The following is a 13,078-nucleotide window of genomic DNA, read 5'->3' as shown; positions in this document are numbered from 1 at the left end:
TATTCATCTTTCACTGTAATGATACTGTGCTGGCGAAGGAAATTTGGTGTAGGTGGGAATTTGGCTGCTCAGTGCATCTCGGGTGAGCGAGGCTTGGCCCGCTCTCAAGGATAGCGTTAGGCTTCCTCCCCTCCGAAGGCCCTGGAAACACTCAAGGGCACGATGCTTTTCACGTACGTTTACAGCACTGCGCATCTACTCCAAACGCTGCTTCCCGCTGCGTTACCTCTTGAGCAGTTGGGGAGACGCTTTGTTTAGAATGTGATGAAAAGAGAAACTAAACAAATGTGTGTAGGTTAAGTTGAAACTTATGGTTTTTAATACTAGAAACTTTATTCTTTGCTTTGTGCACCAAGGATATAAAAGGGATGTTTAGACCGCTGAGTCTAACAGTCAGACGCTCCCGCCGGACTCGACCGCTGCGCCCATTTTACGCTGCGCCATGGTGTAAATCACCCGAAGTGCGGCGGCTGCGGGCAGGGCCCGAGGCGAGGCGAGGCGGCGCGGCCGGGGCGGCCCTGCGGAGCCCCGGCGCTGCCCGGCCGCCGCTGCCCCGGCCCCGGCCGCGGCTCCGGCCCCGGCCCCTTCCCCCGGCGGCGGCGGCGCGGGCTCCGCAGGGTCTCGCCCCCGCCGGGCTCAGGTGACACCGGCCGCGGCGGCTGCTCCGGCCACCGCAGAGCTTCCTGGTTCCCAGAAGGTGCCGGAGCCGCCGCAACAGGAACTGAGAGACGGGGGGAGGAGGCGGTGCCGCCGCCGCTCCGCTGCAGTCGCGGCCCGAGCCGGGCGAGCGCAGCGCAGCCGAGCAGCCATGGGCCGCCGCCGGCCGCAGCAGCAGCAGCAGCGCCGGCCGCGGCGGCGCTGAGCGGCGCCGCGGGGCGAGGGGCCGCCGCGTCCCCGCGCTCTGTGCCGGGCGGGGCGGGCGCTTCTGCCGCGGGGCGCCGGGCAGCGGCCCGGGCCCGAGATGTGACCATGGACAGCAGGTTCAAGTGAGCGGCGGGGGGAGCGGCCGGCGGGGGGCGGCGGCGGCGGCTGTCAGCCGCGGCGAGCGGGCGGGCGGCGACTAGGCCTCACAGCCTTCCCTGCCCGGCCTGCCCGCGCCGCGCGGCGGGGCGGGGGTCGCCGCGGCGGGGGCGCCGCGGGCGCTGAGTGACGGCGGGGCCGCCGGCGGGCGCGGCCCTGCCCTCGCCGGCGGCGCGCGCCCGCCCCGCCGCCCCCACGGAGCTGCCGCGACGCCCCGGGGCCGCTTTCCCGCCCTTTCCCTCGCGCCCCGGCGGCCCCTCTCCTCCCTCGCGGGCGGCTGCGCGCGCGCCCGGCCGTTAGCGGCGGTTTCTCCCCCTCCCCCCGCCCCCGCGGAAACGGCCACGGCCGCGCCCGGGCCCGGTTCTACGCGGCAGCCCGAGCCGCGACGGCGGGAGCCGGGCGGCGGCTGGGCCGCGCTGCGGGCTCCCGGCCCCCGGGCGGCCCCCGCTCTCACGCCTCGCCGCTGACCGGCGGTTTGCAAATGGTGGCAGCTTCCCGTCGGCGCTGCCGTTCTGAAACTTAGAGATGGGTTTGCTCCCGGGGCCGAGACACTGCTGCAGAAAGTTGAAGTTAGCTGCTTTATAAGTACGCTGCTAAACTGCAACACGCTTCAGTATTTTTATTAAGAAAGCCACTGTCTTTTGCAAGATGTAGGTAACGTTGCTACCCTCAAATATTACCAGGTACAGTGGTTGATAGTCTCAAGTTTTGTGAAGTAAGTATCTTCAATAATTGTTTTTTTTGCTACTATGGTATGGCAGATGCAGAAAAGAAACAGAAAAAAATCGTTTCACGTGTTGCAAGATAAGGCTACTCAAGCTTTATGTGGCAGGAGTAGTCTTGCTGCTTTTTCTGAATTCAGAAGCTGATGAGATGTTAAATGCATATTTTGTGAATTGACAGAAATCTATATATAAATGTATGATGAATAAGCAGGCTGGTATTGAGTAGCTATAAAGGAAATGAGAGACAGTCTGACAATCCTCAGATTAGCTTGACACGTTTTTGACACTTCAAAGTGTAGTGGGATGTGAAGAGTAAACTTGGAAGTATTTTCCTGGAAAAACAGATTTAGAGTAGTATAGTGAAAGACTGAAAGGAGTGTTATTTCCAAGAGCTTTCTTCATGACTGTAATTCATATAAGAATTGAGCTAGAAGTCCTAATTCTGCGTTTGTAACATTTTAACTGATGACGATTAAAACAGCGCAACATTGCGTTGTCTTGCTGTTAGGAAGAAATGGAAGAGGAAAATGACCTAAGAGTATAAACCCATCCTCTCAGTTTGAATAATATCATGGGGAAATGTCACTCCTTTTTAAAGGAAGGATTTTTACAGTTCACTTTTTGATAAAGTTAAATGAACTCAAGCCTTATCAGTTTCATGCTGAACCTGCTGGCCAGCTAGAGGAACAACAGACCAACGTTAACACCAGAGTAAATCTCCAATATCCTGGATTTAGGTTGTTGTAACTCAAAGCAGAATTTGATCTCATACACGCAGTATCATCAGATTCAGGATGTTTCCAACTAAATACTTTAAAATATGATGCAAGGAAAGATTGTGATATGGGAGGGTTAGGTCTTCATAACCTGAGTTTGTCTATAATTGCATATCTCAGCTGGTGATGATGCTGAGGTCACTGACAGCACATGCTAAATCAATTAATTTGTGACAGCTGAAACTTTTCCCAGTTAGCTCTTTGGATTCCATTCAAAGCTTTCTTTAAAGACAAACAATTGTGTATTAATTTGCTACATGCTTTATTTGCAGTATTCTAGAAACGTGGTTCCAAGTTATGGATTTTTTTGTCTAAAACTCCAGCTGACTTCAGTGGGAGCATTACCCCAGAAAAGAGTTCAAGTTTGAGTCTTTTATGTGGTTAAATAGATAATTGGTATGGGTGCGGTTATACCACTTGTTTTTAATATAAATAGCAGTGTGCTTGGCATACAGAACTGGATGGTGTGCTAATGTCATTTAGAACTGTTTTAATAAAGATTTAGTTTTAGATTAGGTGGAATGTTAATCATTATTAACATATGCAACTCATCATTATTAGGTATGTATTTGCTGGGGCGGTGAAAGAGGCCTTTGCCATCACAGAGAGCTGACCAGTACAGTCGCAGCAGATACAGAGGCCCCATCTACCCACACCCATCTTTCTGGATAGGTCATGGTTGCATCCATCCCCATTACTTCAGTAATATTTTCTCACTCATTGAATCATGCCTGAGATTCAGCCTTTAATGTTGAAGTCGACAACCAATATCTTATGAAGAAGAAGTTAAGTGTTTCTCAGCGTTATGTTGGTGACCATATGCATTAAAGAGGTAGTGGCTAAATCTGTGGGATTAGAATGAAAGTCTAATTATCGACCATTCCTATTAAGTAGAAATAAGAGGTAACTCGTTAAAAATCATAAATGAGGAAGTAGAAAAGGCTATCAGACCTCATTAATGTGTTTCAGATTGATTGGTAAGGAATTTAGTAGCACTTTTTCCCAGTTGTTAACTGTGATGTGATGCCGTCACTGAAGAACTATTTGCTGTATAAGGCTGTGATAATATCACTTGAATAAATCACATAGTTTAGCTTGTTTATCTCCCTATTTTTTTTTAAGGCTGTACAAGGAAATGTGGCTTCTTAGTTCTAAGGAGGAACCAGTCTGATTTATAATGTTATTTTAATTAAATTTTATTTTAATTTTATTCTATACAAATAGAATGGAAAAGATATAACACTGTAGAAAATGATTTCCGCTATCTGAAACATATAGATGATTAATGAATTGTGTTTCTTTCTTCTAGGGAAAATCCAGAACGTACCTTTGATTTGGTACTGAAAGTAAAATGCCAAACTTCTGAAAATGAAGGTAATATACTATACTTGTTGGTATTTATTTACAGAAATTAGAAATGGAAAAAAAAACTAGTTTGCATCCTGCTCTAGTCATCTCATGGTTTTGTTTTCTGCTGGATTAGGATCGTATTAGAAAAAGTCTGTGGTTTTCATTTTATTGCATTTTAAAATGTGTTAAAGTGCTAATTCATAGTCATTGTGGTTTATTCTTTATTATTATATTTCCTTTTAGCTATTGTAACATATTTCTGTTTTAAGAGAGATACTTGCAAAGCTTGGACTTTAGTTTTAGCTTCTACAATTCTTCAGTCTTAAAATGTAGATTTTGTGTAAGATTTCATTTTAGCAGGGAACTTCTATTGTTGGAATATTCATTTTAATCAAAGGGACAAAGAAAGTTCTTCTCTGAAGAACAGAAAGAGAGTTTTTTCCAGCTCATATTTGGGAGGTGCTTTTGTTATGATAAAAACAGCAATGGTCACTAGCTTGAATTGATATTAGCAATCAGTTTCATATCTCTACAAACACTGTGGTAAAAGAGTTTTAGTACTGCAAGAGTTATCTGAGAGAGTTCTTTTTTCCTCTCAGGTGGAAAAAAAAAAGGGATTTCCAATGCTGAAATTAGAGACCCCTAGAGTTTCCAGTGAGGGAACTCAGTTCACGTTATCATACAAGATTGTTGGCCTTTTAGAAACACAGGGAGGGAAGTCTTCTGGGTCATGTTAGTCTATGACGATGGTGTCCTGATCCCAATTGTAAATACAGTAAATTCCATTTGAAAATTGGGTATGTGTCTTATCCTACTATGCTAATGGATGCTGTTCCAGAGTTTACTATTCTGATAGAAGTTTATAGCCCCAAACTGTTAATGATTTATATCCATTTTTTTCTTCAGCCAACACTTCTGGTTCCATCATAGGTACCTGCCTAATATATCTGCAAAGAACATTTTTGTTAAAGCTCAACAATCTGAGTTCTTCAGGTCTTGTATTGTAAAATATAAAATGGGCCCTCCATTTTCCTGATGATCCCAGCAGGCTTTTCTGTACCTTTTATCTGTTGTAGTACGTATTGTCATTATTGATATCTTAATTTCCTATTCTCTTTTATTTCCTTGTAAGACTGTTCTCATTTAGTTGTGGAGTTATATCTTGGTCTTTGGGTAATTTTACTTTTTTTGTGAAGAGCCAGCATCCTTTCATTTATTGTCTGCTTTTCCTCTTTGATTTGCTGTTGGTATAGTTATGATTTGGAGAATCGGATTGGCTTTCCTAACTCTCTGATTATTGTTGTTGTGTTTTGTTTTGTTTGAAGCATTTCCCATTATGGCATGCTTTATCTTCTGTTCTGTCCCTTTTACAGTCTTTACCTTGGTAATTTAATAGATGATGACTATGAATCTTGCTTAGCTAGTTCACTTCTGAAATCTTCCATCTATCTTGCCGTTAGTTTGGGCCTTTATCTTCTTGGAGTTACAGTCGCATCTCAGCTTAGGCCCAGCTTCAATGTGCATATTTCATTCAACTTCTCTTTCTTCCTTTCCTTACTAGACTGTTGATGATCCTTTCAGTTCTTTATCTTGATATCTTTTAAAAATTTGTTCTTTCTTCTGTGGTCAGAACCCGGATCTATTGCCTTTTAATTACTTTTATCCTCCTTTTGGCCTCTGATTTTTATTTTGCATCTTTTGTATCTCTGCTGTCATAAGAATCTAATTTGTTTTTGTTACCTGCAGCTCTGTGAGTGACCACCTGTGCAAATTGTGCATTTGTTCTCATTTTCTCTCTGTATCTTGTTCAAAGTGTTTCTGTTTTATCCTAAGAGACTCTGCAAATCTTGCCTGATGCTTACATCTCAACAGTACTTTTACATACCTCCAGTTTGGATCATGTTCTCTGTTTCAGTTCGTTTTTGGTCGTCTTCTGCAAATGACTCTCTGTGTTTTCTCATGCTGCCTCTTTGGTTTTAAATATCCTCTCTGTTCGTGCCTTTTGGCTTTGCTGTTTTTTTCCTTTAGAGCAGTTCTCACAGCTCTTTTTGATTTTTTTTTTTTTTTTTTTTTGAAATGTGACCGCTTCCAAGTGTTTATATGGAGGTAGAATAGACAAGTAATGGTATTTTGATGTAGAAGTGAAAGGCAGGTGAATGTGTAATGAGGTTTAAAGCATATGAACTAGATTCAGACTGCTAAGAAAGCTTTTGTCTGTCACAGAAATGTTGTACTTCCTATATAATGTTTGGTTTTATTTAGGGCAGTAATATATATATATATGTATATATCTATGTATTTTAAGAGACTCTGGACTTGAGCTTTGTTGGGCTTAAAGGGAAGAACTAAAACCTTAGAAGATTTATAGGAGGCAAGCAGCGATAGAAGAGGAAAGTAGGACCTGCTCGTACTGTCCCTTGTTAGTGAGGCGTCTACACTAGCAGTTTCCCAGAGGCTGGTTCCTGCATGCCTGAGTTGGGCACAGGTGTCGTCAGGCAGAGAGTGGCAAAATGTCTACAACTGAATTCTGGTCATAGGCGCTTTCCCTGCCTCCCTAGGAGGGAGTATCATGCTATTCATGAATTGTGCTCTGTGAAGATTAGCAGCTTTAAGGAGTGCATGCACATCATCAAACAGTGATCTGAATTAACTTAATGTGGAGACTGTGTTTGTGATCGCATTGTGGCTACAGTCTCTTCATTTCCACTTCTTACCATCATTTGCCTGTGCCATTTGGGCTTAGTTGCTGTTCACCAATGAGATGACTTCATGCAGACAGTGGTCTGGTTAAGGGGTAGGGTGATCGAGTGCATGGAGGAGAGGTAGAACTGTCTGTCATCAGAGTACTGATAGTATTTGAGTCTGTCTTATATGACCAGTGATGGGTTTATAGATGTTTCAGCAGGCCTTTTATGAGTCCACAAAAAAAAGACAAAATTACAGTTTCCTTTTATCAATAAAATTGTGCTTACTGAATATTCCAATTACCATCCTTCTGTACTTGGTGAACCATGTGCGATTAATTTCTTTCATAAACTATTTAATTCAGATAACAAACCCTTTTCACTAAGGGCTTTAAGGGACATCATATTTACATGTGATATTATGAGCGCAGTAATGTATCAGATTAATATATCTGAATGTTAAAGTTATTTAAAGGAATTCACAAGGGATACAAGTGTATTGTCTTCACCACCACTTTAGAAACTGAGCACAAGGCTTGTCATGCTAAACAGGGAGCTTTCGAGGTTGGTTTATTATAAGGCCTAACAAATTTGACAGTTACCCTGTATTGTAGGTCTTGCCTTTAAATAGATTTTCATGCTAGGATAATCTTTTGAATATATCATAGCTGAAAACATGGTCCATTCACCTGTTTCTTTGCTCATGCCCTTTCTTTCTTATGAAAGAGATTTGTGTTTAAATAGGGGCTTTCTTCCTCGCATCCCATCTGCTCCTTGTGCTTGATCCTGAAGCTATGTCAAGGTTGAATTTGTGACATCACCATCATCAGTGTTGCCGTGGAAATATCACAGCCACAAAATTATGATCTCCCTGCATGAGTGAGCAGCAGGAGAAGCTGAGTTAGGAGAGAGGAAGACCTTAATGTGAATCATGTATTTTTAAGCTTTTCCTTTTCAAGCTTTGCTGTGGTGTGTGTTCTCTTGCATTTTAATTTCCTTTTGCCGGTGTGTAACTGTTCTAACGAATAAAACCTGAGGTAGTCTTACTGTGTGTATAACTACTAATAAGCTGACATTTTTATAAGGATGATGTACTCTGACAACAATTTTAAACGATGAAACATTTTGCTGTTAAAATGTTAAAGTTTTGCTGTTAGTATGCTTTTGAAAAAGTATTTTTAGGTTACTCCTAAAATATAGCGTACCTCTCAAGAAATGTTAATTTTTCAGATTTGACAATGCAGCATGGTTTGTTTTATGGTATTCAATCTTAAATCATTCAACTAATTATTTACACCATTGATTTCTACTCAGTGTAGAAATTTAATAAGTTTCCTGTAGAAGAATACTCTGATACAGTATTAACTTATGGCTTCTTGTATCAGAGCTCCTGAACTTGTTATAGGCTCAATTGTGTTAGCATGTCTTTAGTTACAGTTGAATCCAAATTTTATTTTCCCACTGGATATCTATTCTCTGTCATTTCAGAGTGGCTTGCTTATTTGAATATCTATTTCCTGATACTCTGTTGTTGACTGAGTGCATGATGCCGCTGGGCTGCTCCCTCTTGCTCTCTCCCCTAAACCACAGGAGTGCACAATAGCATTGTTAGCCCTGGTAGAATAGTGTACTTCTCTTAATCTCTTCTCGTTTGGGAGGGATGGGGGAGAGAAATTCTTGTAATTGAGCGCTCCATTGAACTAGTTGCGTGAATTTTAATATTTTTTCTGTTGTTGCTGATGATCTTTCTTCCTCTTCATTTGAGTTAGGTTAAGAAAAACTTCTGTTTATTAGAGGGGTTCAATGTTTACTACTGGCACAAAGCAGAATAAAGTTGCGCTGTTTTAGAATATACTGCTTACCATATTTTTGGAGAAACTGATACTTTCAATAATATACATCTAAGACTTTATCCTGAGAGTTGCATTTCAGCTGTATTTAATTAGGCAGTTGAAAGTCAGGCAGAGAAACTGAGTTTCTTCAAAAGAGAAAAAAAATGTAGGAAAGGTGGATTTTAGCCAATGTCAAAACTTCCAGTCCTTTGCAGCATGGTCAAAATTGTAAGCATCGTTTTAACATGGTGTGTTGAAATATGGTAACTGATTAGTGTGACAGCTTTTTGTCCAGAAAATTCATAAGACAATTCTCACAAAACTTTGGAATGAATTAACTTCAGCCTAGTTTGATAAGTGATCAAGAGACCAGTGCTAAGCAATCCTAAGGCTTGCAGTGTGAATAGCATCCTGTAGTAAAAAGGTTTTACACTACCTCTCAGGCAGTTGCAGGTTTCAGTAATTCTTTGCATCGCCTCTTAATGAAGAAAGAAACAAAAGAAGCAGTAAGAGTGTTTGCCCATTTTAGCATCTTCTTCTGGCTTTCTGAATTAAATTTTCACTTGCAGAACCAAAGGACAACTTGGAACCTGATATTATTATGACAGAAACTGTTGTGTTAATTTAAAGAGTAGTGTTGCTCTTTAGGTTTAGGGTAAAATGATCCAAGATTTCTGATCCTCAAGCTGAATCATACTTCGTAAATGTGGGAAGTAATGCTCTATTGCAGTCTTCCTAAGTGTGCAGTCTTGCATAAGGCTGTTGGTTTAAGATTCTAAGACAGCTGCAACTAAAACAAGTTTACTCTTCTGGAACTTCTCTGTCTCTTAAAAGTGTTAGACTGCACCTGGTAGTGTCATACTTGAGTCTAGAAATAGACTGACCAAAGCAGTTTTTCTTTTTTTCTTTTTTTTTTCCTGCCCACATCCTTTCATCGTGAAAAGTAAACTGAAAGTTTCTGGAGAGCTGTTGTTTCTGAATTCTTCCACAGAACATGTCCAAAATAGTGCTGCTGATGAAATCTTCATGAGGAGAGTGTGTATATGTATCTACACACACAGACACACAGTGTGCATACACATCTGAATTTTTAGATTTTGGTTAAATGTGCAAAGATAAAGTTGATAATTTTAATTCATTCTATAAAGTGTGTTCCCTATATCCATCTTATTAAAACTTTCAGAGGCTAAACACAAAAGCCAATGCAAATATAGTAGCCACAAGCAGAAAGGCAATGTGTAACAACTTCTGTGAACATAAGACTTTATCTTCAGCATTTTTGTCTGTGATTTCCCAAAAAGAAGATGAGTCAGATGGGTTTCAGTTTTTGTGGGTAAGAGAATACTGTTTGCACCACCTTAACTTTCTTTGATTATATGACATATGAAAAACAACAGAAAGAATTCCAGGCTAGAAAAGGCTCCACTGAATGTTCTGTTGCATCCGGGGAATTAAACCACTGAATGTTTTGGTTTGGATCTAGGACAGCTTTAGTTCTGACTGAAGCTGTTCAAGTTTTACTTGAAAAACCCTTTCAAAATAGCAGTTCAGTTTCTGTTCAAAGAATGAATAATTGTTTGAACTAGTTTGGGGATTTTTTTTGCTTTGCCTCTGTTCCCTCCTTAAATGCAAGAAAACCTGCTGTAGCTCTCGGGCTAAATGCATGGCTTTTGGAGAAGATGTTTAATAGTAGTTGTTGAATTGCTTGAATGACTCCTGTAGTTTACCTTGTCTGTGTCAGAATGATAATAAATGTTAGTGATGCAGGATTTATAAAGGCTTTTTCTTTAAAGATTCTTCCTAACATTAGATTTTAAAGGAAGAGCCATGAAAATCCATTTAATCCTGTGTTAGTGGCTTTAAGGATTATATTAATTAAGTCCAGGAATTGGGCCAGAAACTCAAAATTTTTTGCATGAAGTCTAATATTATCTACAAGGTACTAATAATATAGGTAGTTCCAGAGAGGTTCCAATTCTGAAAAAAAGTTTAATGCAGTTGGTATTTCTGTCCATAGGTGACCTGTCTGGCTTTGGTAGGATCTTGCTCAAGAGTCTTCCAAAGCTACTTGCAGGGTTGTGGTCAGAGCATGCACTGTTTTTTGGTGTTGTGTTCTGTTTATTTTCTTCTCTGTAGAGAGCTGTTTATTAACCACAAGCTCTCTGAGCCTGTGGGTGTAACGTGCTGATCAGATAACTCTTTTCCTCTGCTGTTTTTTTGCAGAGCATCACTTGAACCTGATTAAAAAGATAATCTATCAGTGTAATACGTCAAGAAGTCTGCAGTATTCTTGTTTTAAGAGTAATTAAAACTTTTGGTATAATCTTCATTTATATTGCCAACTTTTTCCATTCTTGGCTTTAACTGGAAGAATACTTAATAAATACTGGCCTACAAAAGTTATGTTTCTCTAGCTTTTTGAAGCTCATTATGGTCATAAGGTGACTATGAAGAGCAACTATACAGTACCTTACTATGAACTACATAAATATGAAACTTGTAAGAAAGTTTATTTGTAGATTTTTCTAGTCCTACCTATAATGTTACCACATTAGAAATTTTTTTTACACTAATAAAAAGTTAAAGACACTTTTTAATATGTATAATGCCTGAAATGCCACTTCAGAACATCTGATTATAGTCTTAGATGCTATAATGGATAACGCTTCTGGTATATTAAAAAAAATACAAAAAACTTTTTCTTCTCTACTCTTCTGATGTTTCATTAAGCTTCAACCCCCCCAACCCATAATATTTTGGTTCTTAGGTTAGTGCTACTTCCCAATAAGGATTTCTTACAATTTTCGCTGTTGAAATTTTCAAATAGTGATACCTAACAGGCTTGGAAGAGGATATTTAATCTAGGCTGGTTTCTCTATAGAATTCTTGATTGATTAGGAGCGGAATATTTCACAGTCGTGTTTAGGATTAGGTGAGTGTTTTGAAGACAAAAGCAGGTAGTGCCTGAGACTGTGCATCATTTTTGTCCTTTTTGACTAAACCAAGGAGTATAAGCCATATGGAATATGGCTGAAACTCTATCATGTACAAGCACCAAACATACCGCTAAGTTCTTCATAAACTATAATCTTTTGTATAGCTTTAAAAAAACCACCCTTCAGTTGTATTTAAATTCATGCTTTTATTTTATTCAAATTTCTTTCATTTAGTTGGAAAGCTATTCAGGGTATGAACAATGTCTTTCTGTATGTTTGGACTGGAACTAGCAAAGAGTGGGTGTTGTAAAATTATGAACAATAAAAACGGTTAAGGCAACTATGATTTTGCATTTTAAAATAAAGATTGGCATTTTGATGCCTTTTCTTTTTTCTTTCATTCTCCAGAGATTGAGAGATGGAGGATCAGTTATTGCAGCTTTCAGCTTCTCTTTGCAAATACAAAAATGCAGGGGAAAATATTGCTGCTTTTTGGTGCCTTATTTCCTATAGAGTTTTCCTCCAGCCTACAGAGATTCTTGGATGTATGTGTAATATGGAGGTGGGTGCAGATATGTGTGTGTAGGAGGGGAAAGGGTAAGAGCTGCTGGAGAAATAGGTCAAGGAAGCTCTTTTGCCTATCTCCCCTGCTTTCTTCACCGAGAAGAGCCCTGGTGGGGGAGGGCTGACCCTGCTCCTTGCAGCCAGAGGATGCAGCCTCGGGAGGGGTGGCAGACTCCACTCTACCCCGGAGGTTCCAGCTATAGTACATGTGGCGGCAGGCTGTCTGATATCAGTGTTGGTAGAGATGAATTATACCCCTGCAGACGTTTGCCTGACTGTTACCATTTTTTATGTAATGCCATATGCCACCTTCAGCAGTGTGATCGGTTTTGGGGCAGTGGAATTAAAAGGGAAGAGTCTGATGAGTTAACTAATACAGATATTAATTCACTATAAAAAGAGCTTTGTATAGAATTCTGTAGAATTAGCATATTAGTATTAATATAACTAAATATAAGCTGAAAATAAACTATTATGTAATGCAGTCAATCAGTATAAAACTTGTAGTTCCTCTTCTCTTTTTCAAATTTAGTTTTAGTTTCATTTTAGTACTTAACTGTTTGAGATGGCTGCTTGGGGATTGTTTGCAGGCTTTTAAATTTCTTGCATTCAGAAGTGTTAAGAGTTTGCATATTTTTCTAAGCTAATTTCAGCATGCTTCTGCCCTCCCACATGTTGAATAGTCTACCTTAAACAAAAGTTTATCATTCTTTAAGGAGATATGTTATGCTGATAGCTCTCTTCATATGCCATTTAAAGGCTTCTCTTTCATGAAAGGAGGATTTAAAATCTGCTTAAAAGATTTGAGAAGTACTTAAACTTTCAAGTTTTATAATCTTTTTTGCAAGCCATAAGACGCTTCTCCCTGTTTCTCTAGCACTGACTTGAAAAGGTTGAAGGTTTACTTTCTGATTAACGGCAATATTCTTAATGTGTTTTCCTTTGCTGCTGGTGATACTGGCTGCGGATGCAATAGACATGCTCATCATAAAACTCTGTTGGGATAGACACTTAAGTTTGTAAACAAAGTAAAACATGAGCAGAGCTACAAAGAGTATGGTTGTATAGACCATTCATGGAAGGTTTAAAATAACCCCCAAAGCCACAATAACTTTTCCCAGTAAGGTGGTGTCGATATTTCTTAAATTAATTTTGTATCGTAAGAGCAGTTTGTGCACAGCTCCACTTCAC

General features: G+C 40.4%; 1 protein-coding gene across 2 annotated transcripts in view; it reads left to right on the top strand.

Moving 5' to 3' along the window:
- Nucleotides 1–907: 907 nt before the first annotated feature.
- Nucleotides 908–13,078, top strand: part of DENND1B (DENN domain containing 1B) — a 179,664-nt gene continuing 167,493 nt past the window's right edge. For both annotated transcript variants that reach the window (XM_067300776.1, XM_067300775.1), the window contains exons 1-2: nt 908–986; nt 3,831–3,895. In XM_067300776.1, the coding sequence (XP_067156877.1) occupies nt 970–986; nt 3,831–3,895 (82 nt within the window). In that variant the 5' untranslated portion in view covers nt 908–969. The remainder of the gene's footprint in view (nt 987–3,830; nt 3,896–13,078) is intronic.

Source organism: Apteryx mantelli, chromosome 8 (assembly GCF_036417845.1).
Source record: "Apteryx mantelli isolate bAptMan1 chromosome 8, bAptMan1.hap1, whole genome shotgun sequence".
NCBI lineage: Eukaryota > Metazoa > Chordata > Aves > Apterygiformes > Apterygidae > Apteryx > Apteryx mantelli.
The sequence above is the reverse complement of the archived record's forward strand: the minus strand, read 5'-3'. Positions and strand labels throughout refer to the sequence as shown.